This window comes from Schistocerca piceifrons, chromosome 5 (genome assembly GCF_021461385.2).
Source record: "Schistocerca piceifrons isolate TAMUIC-IGC-003096 chromosome 5, iqSchPice1.1, whole genome shotgun sequence".
NCBI classification, from domain to species: domain Eukaryota; kingdom Metazoa; phylum Arthropoda; class Insecta; order Orthoptera; family Acrididae; genus Schistocerca; species Schistocerca piceifrons.
Window position 1 is genome coordinate 432,783,939 of NC_060142.1, and position 22,627 is coordinate 432,806,565.

Sequence of the window (22,627 nt, forward strand, 5' to 3'; positions counted from 1 at the left end):
TACCGGCAACACCTTCGCAATTATGGACGGCTACAGGGGCAGCATGGCTCAATATATCTGCTGGGGATTTACAACAACTTGTTGAGTCCATTGCACGTCGAGTTGCTGCACTACGCCGGGCAAAAGGGGCCCGACACGATATTAGGAGGTATCCGATGACGTTTGTCACCCCAGTGTATAGGATGCAATCAAACGTTTCTCTCTGAAGGTGTTGCTGCAACATAGCGCTATTCCTATACGGGAATATAAATACCCATTTGTAAGCAAGAGATGAGCATGGCAGTCTTGTTTTTCCCATGTGCGTGCCTTAAATCAAGAAACATGAACTATGATGATGTTATTACAAAATCCGTTCAAGCAGAACCAATGAACCTTTATTACTTTCTTGGCTGCCGAAGGAAACATACCAATGAACATCCATCTTAGAATGAAAACTGTGTATGGGGCAACATACAACCGTTGTGGACTGATGTTCAGTGCTGGTAGCGATTCTACAGAAGACGACTCCATATCGCAAACGTTGCAAAGCAGAATTTGCGCCAACCCAAGTGGGAGACACTCGAGTCCCGCCTACAGTCCCAATGTCTCGCCGTGCGGTTATCGCGTCCACGGTCCCTTAAAAACAGCTTTGGAGGTTCGACGATTTCTGTTGGTCGAGCATGTGCAACAGACAGTTCCAGAATTCTTCTTGCAGCAGAGCACTATGTTTCTTACCAAAATGGTATGTCCAGCCCGGTGCACCGGTGGGATGATTTCCTCATTGCTCAAGGCGATTTTTTCTGATTGGCTCTCCGATACTGTACTACACCTCCTTTGAACGAAAAGTTTTGATCGCCCCTAGGCACTGGATATAAGCATGATTCTGTTCTTTTGATAATGGGGTTATAGCGAAAAACGTAAGAATGAAAGAAATAAAACAAATACTTGAGGTCGAGATGAGAGTTCTACACTACTGGTCATTGGAAAAGCGACACCACGAAGATGACGTGCTACAGACGCTGAATTTAACCGACAGGAAGAAGATGCTGTGATATGGAAATGATTAGCTTTTCATCGCATTCACACAAGGTTGGCGCCGGTGGCGACACCTACAACGTGCTGACACGAGGAAAGTTTCCTACCGATTTCTCATACACAAACAGCAGTTGACCGGCGTTGCCTGGCAAAACTTTGTTGTGATGTCTCATGTAAGAAGGAGAAATGCGTACCATCACGTTTCCGACTTTGATAAAGGTCGGATTGTAGCCTATCGCGATTGCGGTTTATCCTATCACGACATTGCTGCTTGCGATGGTCGACATCCAGTGACTGTTAGCAGAATATGGGATAGGCCGGTTCAGGAGGGTAATACGGAATGCCGTGCTGGATCCCAACGGCCTCATATCACTAGCAGTCGAGATGACAGGCATCTTGTCCGCGTGGCTGTAGCGGATCGTGCAGACACGTCTCGATCCCTGAGTCAACAGATGGGGACGTTTGCAAGACAACAACCATGTGCACGAACAATTCGACGACGTTTGCAGCAGCATGGACTATCAGCTCGGAGACCGTGGCTGCGGTTACCCTTGACGCTGCAACACAGACAGGAGCGCCTGCGATGGTGTACTCAACGACGAACCTGGGTGCACGAATGGCAAAACGTCACTTTTTCAGATGAATCCAGGTTCTGTTTACAGCATCATGATGGTCGCATCCGTGTTTGGCGACATCGCAGTGAACGCACATTGAAAGCGTGTATTCGTCATCACCATACTGGCGTATCACCCGGCGTGATGGTATGGGGTGCCATTTGTTACACGTCTCGGTCACCTCTTGTTCACATTGACGGCACTTTGAACAGTGGACGTTACATTTCAGATGTGTTACGACCCGTGGCTCTACCCTTCATTCGATCCTTGCGAAACCCTACACGACCGCATGGTGCAGGTCCTGTACGGTCCTTTCTGGATACAGAAAATATTCGATTGCTGCCCTGGCCAGCATATTCTCCAGATCTCTCACCAATTAAAAACGTCTCTTAAATGGTGGCCGAGCAACTGGCTCGTCACAATACGCCAGTCACTACTCTTGATGAACTGTGGTATTGTGTTGAAGCTGCATGGTCAGCTGTACCTGTACACGCCATCCAAGCTCTGTTTGACCCAATGCCCAGGCGTATCAAGGCCGTTATTACGACCAGACGTGGTTGTTCAGGTTACTGATTTCTCAGGATCTATGCACCAAAGCTGCGTGAAAATGTAATCACATGTTAGTTCCAGTATAATATATTTGTCCAATGAATAACCGTTTATCATCTACATTTCTTCTTAGTGTAGCAATTTTAATGGCCAGTAGTGTATAAGTACATGGTAAGGCCACGGCGTTTCACAAAGCCTTTATCTGTTCATAAATGTAATACAGTTTATAGGTGTAGTTATACAAATCTAGACGAATGCTTGACAAGGACATCCGCCACATTGTTAGAATATCTTCATCAGTGGTCCTGGGAGGTTAAAAGTTTCTATACATATTGGTCAGCTCCTGCATTGACTGCTTTTGTCAATGTCACTAAATCTTTTCGATTAACATGTGGCACGGGTGACTTTTACGTTAGCCAACACAGCGTAACTAAACTTTCATTACTCGAGAGGGACGACGTGCGGACCGAGTGATCATAAGACAATTAAACATTATGGAAACATTTTTAAAGGCATGCAGGAAACATATAAAGAATCAACCATTGAAAGAACCACGTTTTCATTTCCACATGAGAAGTAGTATTTGTAAATTGCGTACCGTATTTATGTTCCAGGCTACAAACGTTGCTCAATATAAAGACATCTTCATTCATGACAGACTGGAAATTTGTGCGAATACCAAATGTTCGCAGCACTTTTCGAACGGTGGACCATGGAATGTTCAGTTGTTGTGACACAGCTCATGCATGTATGAAGATCACATATTGCGTCCAGCATTCTCAGTCATGGGAACAGGAACTTCTTCAACAATTTGTGGCGGAATTGGGCGTCGTCTCTCCCAGGAGCAACTCCCTAATCACCATTTAATTCGAACTTCCGAATCATGTTCATCAGTCCCGGTTCTGAAAGGGGACCTCTCTCTATTCGTTTAATTTGTCCCTACCCGCGGAGAAGAGCAGCACTACTACTGTTAATTTGATAAAGTATCTTTACGAGTAAAGCCCTGCTGAGGTTGTCCAAAACCGTAATGTCTGCCTGCATCTATTCTACGAGGGTTGTCCAGAAAGTAAGTCCCGATCGGTCGCGAAATGGAAACCGCAGTGAAAACCAGAAACGTTTTATTTGCAACAGTTAGGTACACCTTCCACCTACTTTTGTACATAGTCGCCGCTCCAACATCGAATTTTGTCGTAGTGCTGCATCAACTTTCCAGTATCCTTGTCACAGAAAGCAGACGCCTGTGCTTTCGGCCAGTTATCTGCACTAGTCTGCAACTCGTTGTCTGTGGAAAAATTTTTTCTTCATAGCCAGCGGTTCTTGTGAGCAGAGTGATAAAGCACTTCTCATCGGAAATGCTGCAGGAGCGTCTTCATTGCCCCTGCAGTGTGTGGCCGAGAATTGGCATGAAGAAGGAACTGCCCAACAGTTGTGTTATCTGGGCTGCATGACACAGGCGAAATCTCTAACCAGGCCCACATACTTGGCGGGAGACGCTATTCCCTACGCATCTTTACGTGCTCACTGTTCACTCAAAACTGAAAAGAGCGACGCGACCTGGTCGACGGGCATACTGGAGACACTGCCCGACACATCTGTGCAAAGCTTTACAGGATTTTCCCAGTGGTTTCCATTTCGCGAGCGATCGGAACTCCCTTTCTGGACAACCCTCGTATTTACAGATGCTTTCATTTCTACCCTAGGTCACCGTACGGCATAAGATCCTTATGGAAAATCATGACGCTAACACTAATAACAACGCAAATTCCCTAGCGGACAGTCTTAACACAATTCCTATAAAGTTTAAAACCCATATGGTAAATACAATGAGATGACAAAAGCCATGGAATAGCGATAAGCACATTTACAAAAGGAGGTAGCATCGCGTATATAAGGTATATAAGGGCACTGTAGTGGTGGAGATTTCATTTGAAGTCACGTGTTCGACGTGGAAAGGTTTCCAAAGTGATTCTGACGTCACAACGGGAATTAAAAAGTTCTGAACTCGGAATAGTAGAACAATAGTTGGAGCTACACACATGGGACATCCACTCCGGAAATCATTAGGGAATTCATTAGTCCAAGATCCACAATGTGAAGTGTGCCGAGAATACCAGATTTCAGGCATTACCTCTCACCACGAACAATGCAGTGGCCAATGACCTTCACGTAACGACCGAAAATAGCAGTATTTACTTATAGTTGTCAGTGCTAACAGACAACAACACTGCGTGAAATAATCGCAGAAATGAATGTAGGACATGCGGCCAAGTATCCGTTAAGATAGTGTGGCGGAATTTGGCGTTAATTGGATTTGGCAGCCGATGCGAGTGCCTTCGCTAACAGCACGACAACGCCTGCAGCGCATCTCCTATGATCGTGACCATCGATTGAACCCTGGACGGCTGAGAAACGTGGCCTGGTCAGATGAGTCCCGATTTCAGCTAGTAAAAGTTTATGGAGGGTCCGAGTATGGCGCTGACCCTATGAAGCCATGGACCCAAGTTGTCAACGAGGCACTGCCCAAACTGGTGGTGTCTCCTTAATGGCGTGGCCTATGCTTACATGGAATGTACTGGATCCTCTGGTGCAACTGAACCAATCACTGACTGGAAACAGTTCTGCTCAGCTATTTGGAGACGATTTGCAGCTATACATGGACCTCATGTTCCCCACCAACAATGTCACGTCACAAGGCCGCAGTTGTTCGACACTGGTTTGAGGGACATCCTGGAAAATTCGAGCACCAAAAATTTGGGCACGAAGATCGCTCTACATGAATATCATCGAACGTTTACGGGACATAATCGATATGTCAGTCTGTGCACGACATCTTGGATGAGGAACACTTTCGTAAGTATGATTGGCTATAGATGTACCATGGCTCAATATTTCTGGAGGGGTCTCCTACCGATATGTAGAGTCCATGTAACGCAGAGGTTTTGCGCTAAGCCGGGCACGAGGAGGTCCGACAGGGATTTATGACATACCCCGTGACATTTATCACTTCAGCGTTGTTTTCTGTCTACACTGTCTCAAGTACGAAGGTTTCACTGTAGCCAACGTGTACTTCTCGTCCTGTACATCCCTATGCTACAGGAATTAGTGATACGTATAACAGACTCCTTTCCTGCTGTTCGAATAGTTTGGTTAGCAGAGGCCATCTGTCTGAGCGGGAAATCAGTATATTTGTACAGTAAATGATAGAAGGAAAGGCGGCAGCGCGAGCAGGGGCCAATATGAGACACTGAATTTGACGGAGCGCTCGAAAGTCGACTTACCGATCTCCTTTGCACCGTGCGGGTACAGGGCGAGGTTCCAGTCGAAGCCACCGAACGTGAAGTAGGTGGACTCGAGCTTGTGGGCGGTGCCGGTGGTGACGACGGGCGTGGGTGACGTGGCGGTGGAAGCGGGGGCGGAGGAGGCGGGTCCCGAGCGGCCGTGCGAGGTGGACGAGGAGCCGCCCCCGGAGGCGGCGGAGCTGTGGCTGTGCCGATGGTGGCGGTGCGGGTGCAGCGGTAGCGAAGACCACACCGACTGCGGCACGCGGAACTCGGCGTCGAAGGCGGTGCGCAGGTTGCCCATGGTCAGCTCCAGCTGGAACTCGCCGTTCGTGTCGGTGAAGTTGCGGCTGTACAGGTCGCTCACTGGGATGTAGTTGCGGTTGCCCTGCGCCGGCGAGTCGAACGTGAACTTCACCTGCGCACAGACGAGGAGCGTCTCACATTAACAACTTCTCTGGGTACAGCTTTGTAGAATAAAAGCAAAAGAAGTGCACATTAACATTTAGACAACACAATAGGCAATTACTTGTCTTGGAGTCCAGTTATTAACCTTTAATAAAAGCAGCATAAAAATACCTTTGGGTAATCTTAGACTGCATCTTAACCTTTAAAAGCATTGAGATAACAACCAAATGAAAGTATCTGACTAATATCTAAGTGGAGCGTACAGCCATACACTATGCGGACTTCTCTACTGGTGCTGTGCTGTTCTGCAGGCGAATATGCAGTGCCTATCTGGTATAATTCTTGCCATGCTAGGCTGATGGACACCGCCACGAATGAGACATGTGTGATAATTACTGGATGCTTGAGACCACTAAAGTGGACCACCTACATGAACCAGCAGGCATAGCTCCGCCTGACTTCAGGCGTGAGACAGCTACCCAATCAGATGGACGTAAGTTCTTTGACCTCAGATACTCACTCTTGTCTGGCCTACCGCAAGCACCGTCGCATCTGAAGTCCAGAAAAAGTTTTGTAATGGTCTATGTCCACAACGATACACCGGTTCCCGTGAGATCACCGAAGTTAAGCACTGTCGGGTGTGGTCGGCACTTGGATGGGTGACCATCCACGCCGCCATGCGCTGTTGTCATTTTTGGGGGTGCAATCAGCCTCGTGATGCCAATTGAGGAGCTACTCGACCGAATACTGGCGGCTTCGGTCAAGAATACCATCTTACGACCGGGGAAGTGGTATGCTGACCCTACACCCCTCCTAACTGCATCATCCACCGAGGATGACACGGCGGTCGGATGGTCCTGGTAGGCCACTCGTAGCCTCAAGACGGAGTGCTAAGTCCACAAAATCAAAACACCGGAACGGTTAGACACGTGGAGAAAGCGAACACCTGTGGGCTGGAGAAAACCTAAGGGTCCGCAGCTCGTGGTCATGCGGTAGCGTTCTCGCTTCCCATGCTCAGGTTCCCGGGTTCGATTCCCGGCGGGGTCAGGGATTTTCTCTGCCTCGTGATGACTGGGTGTTGTGTGATGTCCTTAGGCTAGTTAGGTTTAAGCAGTTCTAAGTTCTAGGGGACTGATGACCATAGATGTTAAGTCCCATAGTGCTCAGAGCCATTTGAACCATTTGAAAACCTAAGGAAGAACTAACTCCTGGTCACAGTGATAACTTATGTGTATGGAAGTCCCTAAACAGAGCGCAGTGTAATATGTGAATCTTGAAAAGTGGGGATAAGCTAGTGGACCCCCAACCTGTGAGTGTGGGGAAGAGTAGACAATGTCCCACATGCACCACTGTCGTCTGTTCCCGTCACTATGCACAGAAGAAGGTCTGTTGCTGACCAACTCTAATGCCTTGGACGTTGCCGAGTTGTGATTGAAAGTGATTTAACTGCTATGCCCATGTTTAAATGTTTTAGTGTCTATGGTCCGTGCACACATGCTTATAACTGTTAAGCTTTTTATTACCTTCCTTTTAAGTGATGACTCTGACACGAATAAAAAATGTTTACATGCACACACTATTCATCCACGCTATTTTTCTGGGACCACAAAGTTCTTCAACAATATGGTCTTCATAAATCTCTCGTTTATTGGGGTTAATACTGCAATATGGTACTCAATGGGCTAGTCTATGGCATATACTGTTGTCACTTAGTGCATTGGCTACATCGCATACGATTACTTCAACTTGTTATTGTTTTTCCTATATTTTCATTCACAGTGTGTTCCCCAACGTAACGTAAGAAACAGATTTATGTCCTGTTTATTCTGACCTTACCATTTGGGGCTGTATCCAACACTGTCACCTACAGAAACGCCTCTTTTGACATCAAATTATGATCTCTGATATCTACTTCCCTTTTCAGTTGCTTGACAAACTTGTTTTTAATATACAAGTTAATTCATTATCTTTTGTTAACTTCGCTGTGTCTATACGGTTTGAAAATTGCGAAACTTGGCTAATTGTAATATAGGGTACTACTAGATGGTGGGAAAGTTGAGATGATGGAAGAATGTGAAACGACCACTATTCATTAAGTAATGACGATACAGCTAGATAGAGACCAGAGGCATTTCACAGCTCATGTAGATTGTTGCTTGTGCTCGAACTGCAAACGTCTTCTTTTAAAATGGATTGTCAACCTGCCTCTTCCACTGCGCAAGGCGTGATTGCCACCAGTGCAGCAGGTATATAATATTATTCCTATGTGCTACATTTTTTATAGTGGGCAGCACACCAACAGTAGTAATATGCTGAACTGATAATGTTTCTCCCTGCAGCCAAACAGACAAGTCTGTAGTGGTCTGTCCTCTTCCACAGCCCAGACTAAGTGCTCTAGTCGACAATTCCACCTCCAGGCGGTGCTCGAAATTGCGATATCTTGGGCGAAAAATTAGCGGGAACAATTGGTAATTTGATCATGTCGTCTGGGATATAAAGTAAGCGCAACAACTCACCAGTCTCGGTCAATCAGTGGAAGGACCATCACGTGTCAACGTCGACAGTACCAGCAGCACCAGCAACAGCAGCAGTCGAGATCGTCCAGCACCTCCCAGAAGAACAGCAAGAAGGGGAAGAGTAAGTACTTATTAGATGTCTTTCTTTAGATGTGCTACTGCTAGTGTACGTAGCGCGGTCCACTTCTTTATTGTTGCTATTAATATTATTAATGCATGTAACAGTTTATCTTCTTCTTTGTTCAACAGCTGAGGTGACCTCCGGTGTGTCCAGGCCGACAGCAGCCACCACCATTTCGTTGGACCTGCAGCGAGCTCTGGTATGTCATGTCTGGCAGCGGCAGCAACACCGTAGGATCCTACAGCACACTTCACCAGCATCTTGTAGTAGGAGAACGAGCTACTATTATTATCCATCCCACTCGTCGAGCTGGGGACACCCAGCCACTACCCCGACTCTCAGAAGAATTGTGCTGGTGGTCCTACGCCACACAGTGCAGTTCCGTACTGATTTCCAACATATGCACCGCCCCGCGATAATCCGGTATTACTGCAAGGGCAGAGTGTTCACGTGGTGGATGAGAAACTACCGACTCCTCCCAGTGCTCTACTGTCTCTCACTTCAACTTACAATTAACAGCTAGCACTTCACTGCGTCGGTGGACAGTGACTGGCATACTCTGTGAAAGATTGGAAATGCACAGCGAATTGGTAAAGTGCTGTTTAGTGAGTTAGAATGGGCTGAACTGTGTCGTGCAGAGCCATACATCAACCAACAGATGATCTCCGAATATTGTACATCACGTTCACCCCTGGACATTTACTGCACCGGCCTGATGCTAAGTATAACGTCATTGTCCTATGGTGCGGCACACATGGTGAGATTTGGAGTTCGATCGGTTTATATGTAACACTCCACTCCACTATTATGAACTTGTTTGGGTTGTGGATGGCGCTATCTGTTGTGTTGAAAAGACTGAACAGAAGGCTGCCTTGTGTTGAAACTGTTTACAAAGATATTGGGAACTATATCTGTATGTATAGTGTGTATACAAATGATTCAGAACATCGCATCAATCTGATGTCAAAAGACTGAGCTAAAGGAATATCGATCAGTCTGAGAGAAATACATGCTGAATTCTGTTCGTAGTAGAACGCTTTATTTGCTAAATTCTATACAGGTGTGAAAATAATGAAAGAACCAGTGGATTTTTTTGATGTACTTCACCCAGTGTATGCCTGTTGAATAAAAATATGTACATCACCGCAAACTGTGTTTTATTTTGTTGATATCTCTCACAATAATTTTTCTGCAATCAGTATTTTTGATGTAAAGTCTAGAATATCACAGAAGCACGAAGCTGTTTGAACCACCTCATTAACAGTCAGTGCCTTCAGTCACTGCTAAACTGAATGAGACATCAACTTTTATGTAGGTTTATACACCCTGTGAGAATTGAAGCTAAGTTAGTGATTATATAAAGAGCCCATTGCACACCAAAACCTGGTGTCATCAGTATAGTGGCAGGGTCGGCGGAGCATGCTCAACATAAAGACTTTTTTGTCAGTAACTGGTCCTGTGATGGTGCTTAAGAAGACCATATTAAGAACAAAAATGGGATGCTAACAAAATTGGGATGCTTCAACCCAATTATATATGGGTGATAACTGTACATTCACCAAATTGTGGCAAGACAAATGTTCTTGAGTCATTGCTAACACAAGCAAATGGAGTTTACTTTGAGCATGTATGCGTATTTACAAAAACGCAGTTTCAGCCACTGTACCAGCTGATGCCAAACATACTGCAAGCTGTCGAAGGTGTAGTATACACGATTTTGTCAAAGTAGTGAAATCCCCCCACAAAAATTTAAAGCAAAACACTGCGTTCATGTTTGATGATGTCGCTGTGAAAAATCAGGGTCAAATACTGTGATATTTCTGTTTTCTTCGTCATATGTGTGTTGACACTACGGATCGGAGCGTGGAACGTCAGATCCCTTAATCGGGCAGGTAGATTAGAAAATTTAAAAAGGGAAATGGATAGGTTAAAGTTAGAAATAGTGGGAATTAGTGAGGTTCGGTGGCAGGAGGAACAAGACTTTTGGTCAGGTGATTACAGGGTTATAAATACAAAATCAAATAGGGGTAGGTTTAATAATGAATAAAAAAATAGGAATGCGGGTAAGCTACTACAAACAGCATAGTGAACGCATTATTGTGGCCAAGATAGACACAAAGCCCATGCCTACTACAGTAGTACTAGTTTATATGCCAACTAGCTCTGTGGATGATGAAGAAATTGATGAAATGTATGACGAGATAAAAGAAATTATTCAGGAAGTGAAGGGAGACGAAAATTTAATAGTCATGGGTGACTGGAATTCGTCAGTAGGAAAAGGGAGAGAAGGAAACATAGTAGGTGAATATGGATTGGGGGGAAGAAATGAAAGGGAAGCCGCCTTGTAGAATTTTGCACAGAGCATAACTTAATCACAGCTAACACTTGGTTCAAGAATCATAGAAGATGGTTATATACCTGGAAGAATCCTGGAGATACTAAAAGGTATCAGATAGATTATATAATGGTAAGACAGAGATTTAGGAACCAGGTTTTAAATTGTAAGACATTTCCAGGGGCAGATGTGGATTCTGACCACAATCTATTGGTTATGAACTGCAGATTGAAACTGAAGAAACTGCAAAAAGGTGGGAATTTAAGAGGTGGGACCAGGATAAACCAGAGGTTGTAGAGAGTTTGAGGGAGAGCATAAGGGAACAATTGACAGGAATGGGAAAAAGAAATACAGCAGAAGAAGAATGGGTAGCTCTGAGGGATGAAGTAGTGAAGGCAGCAGACGATCAAGTAGGTAAAAAGACGAGGGCTAATAGAAATCCTTGGGTAACAGAAGAAATATTGAATTTAATTGATGAAAAGAGAAAATATAAAAATGCAGTAAATGAAGCAGGCCAAAAGGAACACAAACATCTCAAAAATGCGATCGACAGGAAGTGCAAAATGGCTAAGCAGGGCTGGCTAGAGGACAAATGTAAGGATGTAGAGGCTTGTCTCACTAGGGGTAAGATAGATACTGCCTACAGGAAAATTAAAGAAACCGTTGGAGAGAAGAGAACCACTTGTACAAATATCAAGAGCTCAGATGGCAACCCAGTTCTAAGCAAAGAAGGGAAGGCAGAAAGGTGGAAGGAGTATATAGAGGGTTTATACAAAGGCGATGTACTTGAGGACAATATTATGGAAATGGAAGAGGATGTAGATGAAGATGAAATGGGAGATAAGATACTGCGTGAAGAGTTTGACAGAGCACTGAAAGACCAGAGTCGAAACAAGGCCCCGGGAGTAGACAACATTCCATTAGAACTACTGATGGCCTTGGGAGAGCCAGTCATGACAAAACTCTACCATCTGGCGAGCAAGATGTATGAGACAGGCGAAATACCCTCAGACTTCAAGAAGAATATAATAATTCCAATCCCAAAGAAAGCAGGTGTTGACAGATGTGAAAATTACCGATCCATCAGTTTAATAAGTCACAGCTGCAAAATACTAACGCGAATTCTTTACAGACGAATGGAAAGACTGGTAGAAGCGGACCTCGGGGAAGATCAGTTTGGATTCCGTAGAAATGTTGGAACACGTGAGGCAATACTAACCTTACGACTTATCTTAGAAGAAAGATTAAGGCAAACCTACGTATCCGGCATTTGTAGACTTAGAGAAAGCTTTTGACAACGTTGACTGGAATACTCTCTTTCAAATTCTGAAGGTGGCAGGGGTCAAATACAGGGAGCGAAAGGCTATTTACAATTTGTACAGAAACCAGAGGGCAGTTATAAGAGTCGAGGGTCATGAAAGGGAAGCAGTGGTTGGGAAAGGAATGAGACAGGGTTGTAGCCTCTCCCCGATGTTATTCAATCTGTATATTGAGCAAGCAGTAAAGGAAACAAAAGAAAAATTCGGAGTAGGTATTAAAATTCATGGAGAAGAAGTAAAAACTTTGAGGTTCGCCGATGACATTGTAATTCTGTCAGAGACAGCAAAGGACTTGGAAGAGCAGTTGAACGGAATGAACAGTGTCTTGAAAGGAGGATATAAGATGAACATCAACAAAAGCAAAACAAGGATAATGGAATGTAGTCAAATTAAATCGGGTGATGCTGAGGGAATTAGATTAGGAAATGAGACACTTAAAGTAGTAAAGGAGTTTTGCTATTTAGGGAGGAAAATAACTGATGATGGTCGAAGTAGAGAGGATATAAAATGTAGACTGGCAATGGCAAGGAAATCGTTTCTGAAGATGTGAAATTTGTTAACATCGAGTATAGATTTAAGTGTCAGGAAGTCGTTTCTGAAAGTATTTGTATGGACTGTAGCGATGTATGGAAGTGAAACATGGACGATAACTAGTTTGGCCAAGAAAAGAATAGAAGCTTTCGAAATGTGGTGCTACAGAAGAATGCTGAAGATAAGGTGGGTAGATCATGTAACTAATGAGGAGGTATTGAATAGGATTGGTGAGAAGAGAAGTTTGTGGCACAACTTGACTAGAAGAAGGGATCGATTGGTAGGAGATGTTTTGAGGCATCAAGGGATCACAAATTTAGCATTGGAGGGCAGCGTGGAGGGTAAAAATCGTAGAGGGAGACCAAGTGACGAATACACTAAGCAGATTCAGAAGGATGTAGGTTGCAGTAGGTACTGGGAGATGAAGAAGCTTGCACAGGATAGAGTAGCATGGAGAGCTGCATCAAACCAGTCTCAGGACTGAAGACCACAACAACAACAACATATTCCAGAATCTTGAAATAGTTGGTGAGGGCTAGTGCACACCTTATTATAGACTTCAAACAAGATAATTTGAATTTACAGCACATTTACCAAGCTTTTCTAGGATATGACATGTCAGTCAATAAACTTGTGAATATGTGCGGAGATTGCTGGAATAACACACAGTACAGGTTCCTTGCTATTGAGAAAACAATAAAACTGAATCATGGTAGGTACAGATGCAACTTCCAAGAGTTTCGATGTACATAGCTAATAAAGAGGTGGGTCTGTTTGTATACTTTGTACCAAGGATAAGTTTGTACGCATCCTGTGCACTCCACGTGAGAGGATGGGTATACACAGGCAAGGAATTCGTGTATACATTGTAGGAAAATTTCAGTCCATAGAACCTAAAGTTAAAGATCTAGAGATGTATGTCTAGATCCTTCTAAGACTGATCAGCGAATTAGTTGGTAGGGTTTCCCAGCATGAATAGAATGTAACTGACTTAACTGTAAAGGCTGATAGAACAGAACAGAATGTGTATTAAGTATATAAGAAGATGTTAACTACGCATGCGGTCATCGAGGTATGTAAACCTGTTCAAAAGAAGTTGTGACTGCTAATGTTGGGACATTTTGGTCAAAAGCACACACTCAGGGAAACCAGTACTGAATCCCATGATGATTTTCAGCGAAATTACACAATGACGATGGCACTGCTGATTTCTTTAAATGTCACAGCGACGCTATGATAGATAAAAGATTCAGTGTCAGTGGTGAAAAATAATACATGTTCGGCATACAGCTTAAAAGCTTAAAAGAAAAACAATACAGATAGGTGATGGGGAATTTCAAAGAACAACTGTTCTAATGAATGCTGACTTGGATGAGGTTGTTTTAATAGTATTTAGCTTAGAGATAGAGGTATAATAGAACAAGTAGGGAGACAGTAGTCTTAGAAACGCGAAAAGCACCACGCGAAATGTAGCCTTGTAGGCATTTTATGAGCAAAGGTTCGGACGACATATGGCAGGCTGATCTTGTGGATATGAGGGAATATTCACATGACAATAACTGATTCAAATACATTTTAATTGCTATTGATAGATACTCCAAATTTGCCTGGGCATTACCTGTTAAAACAATAATGGGGAGAAATTTTGCAGACATGTTTGAGTATTTACTACAGACAGGGAGGAATCGATGCATGGACAACGTCCCAACCATTCATGATGGAGAGTTTTACGATAAGTATTTCAAGACAGTGATGCAGCAGTATGGAATTTATCACTACTCAGCGTTCATCCACTTAAAGGCGAGTATCGTGGAATGTCTGAACGGAACAATAAGAGTTTAACGATGGAGGCATTTTAATCTTCGTGACTCAAACAAATGGATGGATATCCTTCCAGAAGTAATTTCACAGTATAATCAAACTAAACATAGCGCAATAAAAATGAGACCAATCGATTTTTATTATAATTGACTCACGGATAATATATATTACCGTATTAAAATGTAGGGTCCACCTAAATAGAGATTTAATGTGGGTGATTTGTTGCATATCTCGAAACACAAGACAGCATTTGAGAAGTCATACCTCCCAAACTGGTCAAGTGAGACATTCACAGTTCCAGAGTGTAGAGAGAAAATCACAGAACTTACATCTGAAGGGACAGCAGTAGCACTGATATTTCACGACGCATTTTCACTGAGGAATTGCAGAAGAACTCAGAACCACATGCGTTTCTCATGGAGTATATCATAAGACGTCGAAGGAATAGGATAGTGGTTACGACTTGGTTTTCCTACAACACAAAACAGCAGCGTTGAAGCTGAAGATTTGCTATGTAAGGGGTGTACAGAGGACAGCCAGCACTGTATCATAGCATGCAGGATAGGAATCACATTGTAGGAGGTGGTGGTAGTATGCTCGACAACCTTCCAGGCAAACTACATATTTTGGGGTATAATTACTGTGGACCTGGCACAAGGCTTCATACACTCTTGACTCGTAATGATAAGAGGATTACCCCACTTCACGAGGAGTGTCAGGGACACGACAATGCACACACAAAACGTAATGATTTCCAGAATATGACGCTGCAGATCGAATTTTAGCAAATAAAGCTAAGACTATAAGTGTGAGAAAGGATATTGGTATAGGGAAACGCAATGCAGCATTTCTACACTCCTGGAAATGGAGAAAAGAACACATTGACACCAGTGTGTCAGACCCACCATACTTGCTCCGGACACTGCGAGAGGGCTGTACAAGCAATGATCACACGCACGGCACAGCGGACACACCAGGAACCGCGGTGTTGGCCGTCGAATGGCTCTAGCTGCGCAGCATTTGTGCACCGCCGCCGTCAGTGTCAGCCAGTTTGCCGTGGCATACGGAGCTCCATCGCAGTCTTTAACACTGGTAGCATGCCGCGACAGCGTGGACGTGAACCGTATGTGCAGTTGACGGACTTTGAGCGAGGACGTATAGTGGGCATGCGGGAGGCCGGGTGGACGTACTGCCGAATTGCTCAACACGTGGGGCGTGAGGTCTCCACAGTACATCGATGTTGTCGCCCGTGGTCGGCGGAAGGTGCACGTGCCTGTCGACCTGGGACCGGACCGCAGCGACGCACGGATGCACGCCAAGACCGTAGGATCCTACGAAGTGCCGTAGGGGATCGCACCGCCACTTCCCAGCAAATTAGGGACACTGTTGCTCCTGGGGTATCGGCGAGGACCATTCACAACCGTCTCCATGAAGCTGGCCTACGGTCCCGCACACCGTTAGGACGTCTTCCGCTCACGCCCCAACATCGTGCAGCCCGCCTCCAGTGGTGTCGCGACAGGCGTGAATGGAGGGACGAATGGAGATGTGTCGTCTTCAGCGATGAGAGTCGCTTCTGCCTTGGTGCCAATGATGGTCGTATGCGTGTTTGGCGCCGTGCAGGTGAGCGCCACAATCAGGACTGCATACGACCGAGGCACACAGGGCCAACACCCGGCATCATGGTGTGGGAAGCGATCTCCTACACTGGCCGTACACCACTGGTGATCGTCGAGGGGACACTGAATAGTGCACCGTACATCCAATCCGTCATCGAACCCATCGTTCTACCATTCCTAGACCGGCAAGGGAACTTGCTGTTCCAACAGGACAATGCACGTCCGCATGTATCCCGTGCCACCCAACGTGCTCTAGAAGGTGTAAGTCAACTATCCTGGCCAGCAAGATCTCCGGATCTGTCCCCCATTGAGCATGTTTGGGACTGGATGAAGCGTCGTCTCACGCGGTCTGCACGTCCAGCACGAACGCTGGTCCAACTGAGGCGCCAGGTGGAAATGGCATGGCAAGCCGTTCCACAGGACTACATCCAGCATCTCTACGATCGTCTCCATGGGAGAATAGCAGCCTGCATTGCTGCGAAAGGTGGATATACACTGTACTAGTGCCGACATTGTGCATGCTCTGTTGGCTGTGTCTATGTGCCTGTGGTTCTGTCAGTGTGATCATGTGATGTGTCTGACCCCAGGAATGTGTCAATAAAGTTTCCCCTTCCTGGGACAATGAATTCACGGTGTTCTTATTTCAATTTCCAGGAGTGTATTTGGTAAAACCACACATGTCAAAATTAGTTTAGGCTTCAGTGTGAAATTCAAGCAAGTTATGAACACCGCACATAATGCACAGATGAAGAAGAAGAAACTGGGCAGGTGCATTTAAAAAACTGTATCCTGACAGACATGTATACAACTAAAAGCGCCCTGAAGCATAAACCACTGGTTAAGGCACCAAGTATTCTGCAGATACCCAAGACATCAGGTGGAATTAACCCCTCCTTCACTCTTGCCCTCATAGGTCTCTCAGTGCGACTATTGCCGGAACAGTCAAGGACGGACTGAACTTGCAGGAGGCAATGAGACATAATCACTTGATGGAAGTAGCAGCCATCAGAAAAGGACTAACCTGAAACCATACAAGAATGGATTAGGTCTCTTCATAAATAAAAACAAAAGTTAGCTATTCAACCAGATCGAATGGTTACAACTACAGATCTGTTCAAGGTTACTAGGAAGAAAATCAGCATTCCACTCTTCAGGTATGTGTATATGGGACACGTTGCTGAAGACTCTGGAAATCCAAACATTGTGGAATTGTGAATTTAGATGTTGCTGGATAACCTGGAACCCATTGGGTGGCATATGGCAAGAAAAATACAAAAAAAACATTTACTATTTCGATTCATTTAGAGATTTTCAGCCACCAGAAGAGTTACAACGATACTTCACTGACAGAAGACGTATGGTATACAATTTTCATCGCTAGCAGGACCGTAATACTAACCTGCTTGGGCGTCTGTGCATCATGTTTCTCCTAAAATTTATGAAGAAGCGTAAGTAAGGAGGTACATTAAGCATCCACCAGTCAGCTGAGGTTCAGATGCAATGCTGTATACTCTGACTTTAAATGAGTGATCTTCAGTATTAAGCTCGAAGTACTTCCCACCGATTGATTTAAGCAATTTAAGCAATGATTTCACTGACTGGGCTGGAGACATACAACAGTATTCCAAATATCACAGAGGCTCACGGTAACCATCATCTAGAAAGTAACTGTAGAAAATAAAACGTGGAAATACAAACTTGTGCTTACAATATTGTCTATTTACGTTGATGTTTTAAAACGGTTTGGAAAAGGGACTGTCCTACAAACACATATCAACACACTTAAATCTGAAACGGACGTCGAATATAGTGACGGAATTTAACAAGAAAGGTCCAGTACGATGGTTACAGGGTTTCTCAGAAGGACAGGTTTTGACGAATGGTCATAACAAAATTTACAGATCTGACCATCAGTGGATATACTTCCTGTCAGTAATCTGCTTTTCGAATGTAACATGGCAACAAATTTCTATCTCAACAATAGATCGATTTATACAATTTATGGATTCTTCTTATCGGCTGGAACAGGGTATGCGATCGTTGAGACCACTACCAACGCCTTTTACCTGCCAATTACAGATCAGACGTTGAACTAGCTGTAGTTGCGTATTATGGACCAAGGTGATCAACTTGTCAACCTCCATGGAGAGGAATTCATTGTAGACTGTGTCTAAAATGGAACCAGCTGTACGTCGAACGTGCAGAGACCTGTCAGTGATGGTGACATTGCTGGAGCGGAAGTGGTGATGGCTTTCAATCAGCTGGGACCTGTCAAAGGCAGAAGCGACGACGATGACCTTTAACTTGCTGGACTGGAAGCAGTGATGCCCTTCAACCAGCTGGGACTCGCAGCAGCTACGTATTGTTAGCGAAAACAGGATAGGCGTAAGGTTTAAAACCACCGCACAGAAGCCATATCACGACACTTCACAACAGCAAGGTGATAACACGTGTGAACTACGAGTTTCTTGAACCAGTAGGCCTGAAACGTCACAATGATGTCGTTTGATGTTTTGCGTTGGTAGAACACGATGAGTATTGCATCAGGAATACATCCCACATAAACATTATGCTTCAACAACATGTAAGATAATAGACGAAGTTAGAATTGTCATCTAACACCAAGGCGCTTTAACCCTCTGAAGCAAGAGTTTTATAAATCTTGATGGATCATTTACGAAAATAGATGGTACCGTTACAGTAGCATCGAACCTTACACGTAATGCTTTAGCATTTCTGTTTCATTAGATGTGATAAGAACTTAATGGGGTAGAGATCGACTGTAAACACAATGTAGGTGTAGCGCCAACTCTTAAAACGTTTGTCTCTGCTTCTTGCTCAGAATTGAAGATTTAGAAAATCCTGGATTGATAGACAAACCAATGCACAGAACAATGGAAAATACAAAAGATTTGCTGCAGGTATACTTTTAAAACTGCTTATGGGATACTTTGAAGACTCAGGGTGAATTGTTATGAATTCTAAACAGGAACTCATTGTGGTATAGAGTGCAGCAGATAACAACGCATACATTCATGGAGCTCAAGAGGAGAATGAGATCACCATTGATAAAATAATGTGGAAAATGCCACACATCATGGTACTGCATGAGCAGCGTTTGAAGCTTTTAAAAATTCTGAATGCCAATGTGTTTCTAACATTAAAATTCAATTCACTGAAATTTTCGAGTACCAATGCTACTGACTTCAAGCACACAGTCATGGGGTATTAGAACCTCTATTGAATTGCAGACTCTCAGAATCATCAGCCCAAAAGAGGAGGATACATAGGAAATGATTCCAGCGGATTTGACAGTTGTCAGTTAACTGATGCCAGTCTCCCTAAACTCCTGAATGCCGGTGTGTTTCTAACACTAAATTTCCATTCATGGGTGTTTTCGTGTACCCAGTGCTACTGACTCCAAGCAGACAGTCGTGGACTATTAGAACCTCTAATCAGTTGCAGATTCCCAGATTCATCATATTTCCATTTCAGCCCAAAAGAAGAGGGGTATATAGCAAATGATTCCAGCAGATTTGACAATTGTCAATAGAATGATGCCAGAGTGTATCTAAACTCAGAAATATACGCATATGATAATTCACAAAAGTATAGTGGAAAGGAAATATATACAGTCTAGCATTTGACATGTATGTGAAGTTTGTGCTTCTTACTATGAAGCGGAAGGATATCTACAAGGCTGACAAAAATCCAAAGATCTGGCGCCAATCACAATAACAGATTGCTCAAAACAGAGAGAGAAAATTAAATCTTGACCTATTGACGTATAATTTGAATCTGAATTTTCAGCAAATTGCACAGAATGCACTGCAGTGTACGCTCTAGTTCTGCGTGATGGTGTGATTAACTGTTGCCTGCTCACTGGTTTTGTTCAATGATGATCAGCATTTCTATGATGATGTTTGTAGACAGTTCACGTTTAAAGATATTGCATTCACTGCATACACAGAAGGTGCTGGTATAATAGAGACATTACCAGCAAAAATTGCATTGCCTGGGTCTTTCAGGGATGTGATGTGTGCTAAAACACGCAGGAGTGCAAAGTTATTATGACATGTCTACCACAGAATTCAATGGCATAATCCTGGTATGACCTGTAAACATATGGTGATGTTGCTTCGATTATTCAACGACACAGATACCATCATCTGTGTCAAAGGTGAGGAGGAGACCACATAGATGCATCGAATCTTCGTGTTTGCAGCTATTCGAGACCAGGAATTCTACTGCTGTCTTGCCCACCATCGACTCAAGAAAAAGAACAAGAAGATGAGTGGGAATAGCGTTGTGTCTGCTTATGAAAATTACTTAGAAGCTTCATGAAAATTAAATTATTTTTTTCTTCACAATCTGAATATTTATCTTTCTTACTTAGTTTGTAAGTAACTTTACCCGGTTACCACATCTGTGGTTCTCTTCAAGTATAGGAGATATAATTTTAGACATGTTTGCTAAAGTTCACACTCATGTTTTAAAACTGATGTGATTTGTGTTTCGCACATCCTTTACACACACACACACACACACACACACACACACACACACACATACACATTTTATATATATATATATATATATATATATATATATATATATATATATATAGTGTAATTGAGATAGGTTTTCTGGAAATAACAACAAAGATGTATGGTATAGAAATTTTTCTTTTATTAAATTTAGACAGATACAGTTCGATTCTTGAAGTACAGTTTGGTTCTAATATTCAATGCAGACATACTTTGTTTATACAATAACAAAAGGAGTACTGTTTAAAATATTTACAAATTTGTCTAAAACTAAGGCAGAGATTTATTCTTACAACTAAATTCCACACTTCCAGTGGTACAAGTGACAGGATTCTTATACAGCAACAATAATAACAACAACCACAATTTTTATGGAGTATGAATTATTTATATACATCTATACTTAAAATATCAGACATGGACAGCTACCACGAAGTGAATGCAGAAATTATTCTATTTATGTGATGAGCAAGACGAGTGTATATATTTGTGATATACAATTTTTGTTGATGTACGTGGTACACATATACTTCATCAGTACATTTTTTGTTGATGAACATGGGGCACCGATATTTTTTTTTACAGGGTAAATATTTATAAGTGTACACAGTACACATTCCTCACACACATAGTGTACATAAATAAATTAATAAAGTCTAAAGCGATACACACACACACACACACACAGAGAAAATTACTTATACTATGATAAAATGGTCATACTATTCTGCACATTTACACCCAGTCTCATTCTCCCCCTCCCATTCAGTCAGAGTTCGCCATCCTCTCTGTCTTGATAAGTGAGTAGTTCAGTATGTCCTCTGTATCTAATACTAGTTTGCTGCACCATATTTGGTGGCTGTGGTGGAGCATCACTAGCACTTCTGCATGGGCACTGCAAATACTCTATGATCGAGAGCCCTCTCAATGCCGCACAAACTCATCCCGTTAGCCCACCTCCAGGTGGCACCTTCCATTGTGCAATATGCATACATTTTAGCTCACAGTCGTACAAACTCCGCAGTCGGTGAATTATTCACCTCACCTTTCATTAGGCTGATAACATTTTTGTTCTGTGGAACAATATCATAAGGATTATTGGCCTTGAATGAAGATATGTCAAATTCTTTGGCATAGCATCCTATAACTTTGTATAGACTGCAGCCGTTCACCCAATAGATGAAGCTATCTCTATCCATATAAAGTAACTTCAGTTCTGCAAAATGAGTTTTCAGATACTCATATTGGAATCGCTATGTATGGAGTTTGAATAGGTCTAGTATGGATGTCCCCATAGACAAAGGTTTCATGAACTCTACTGCAAACTTAGCCATCTCCACAACAACGAAGTTCTCACTGAGTATTGTGACCTGTTTAAATTTTGGTCTGCCAACACATTTTCTTACACCCCATTTCATTCAGTTATAGTCAAAATTTAACGATTTTGTCTCAAATTTCTCATTGGTCTGCCAAAAATTGAATTATTCATTAATTTCAAAACCTTTCACAATGTCACGTGTCATGGAAGATCTCTGTTTCCTATTCAAATCAATACACTCTTTCTAGCAGGAAATATTGCTTTGAAAGAGATAATCTGTTTGATTCTAACCAGCCTCATCCCCTATCTGAGAAACTGCTGGAAATTATGATATTGAATAATGTATCTCCACTTCTTCCTCAATGTTGTCACCTGTTCTCAGGTGTAACTAGTTGTTTCGGTATAAGCTGCTAACCAGTGGGCACCTCACGCAAACAAATAGGATATGTGAGTTATGCCTCCAACGCATACTACATCTGATTCAGATGCCATTCCATCGATTTTTCCACCCAGTGCTTTGCGTCCTTCTTTGCATGCACATCAAATCTCGCTATTTGGAAGTGATTGTTCCATGGCGTGTCTGTGTAGGTTACTGACATCGAAGTACATGATGTAACTTGAATCAAGTGATGCACTGAAA

At 43.2% G+C, this 22,627-nt stretch overlaps 1 protein-coding gene across 1 annotated transcript in view; it reads right to left on the reverse strand.

Annotated features, from left to right (window-relative positions):
* The window catches only part of LOC124799062, a 219,095-nt gene that overhangs the window by 63,027 nt on the left and 133,441 nt on the right, over nucleotides 1–22,627 (reverse strand). The window contains exon 2 of the mRNA XM_047262600.1: nucleotides 5,456–5,873. Within this exon, the coding sequence (XP_047118556.1) occupies nucleotides 5,456–5,873 (418 nt within the window). The remainder of the gene's footprint in view (nucleotides 1–5,455; nucleotides 5,874–22,627) is intronic.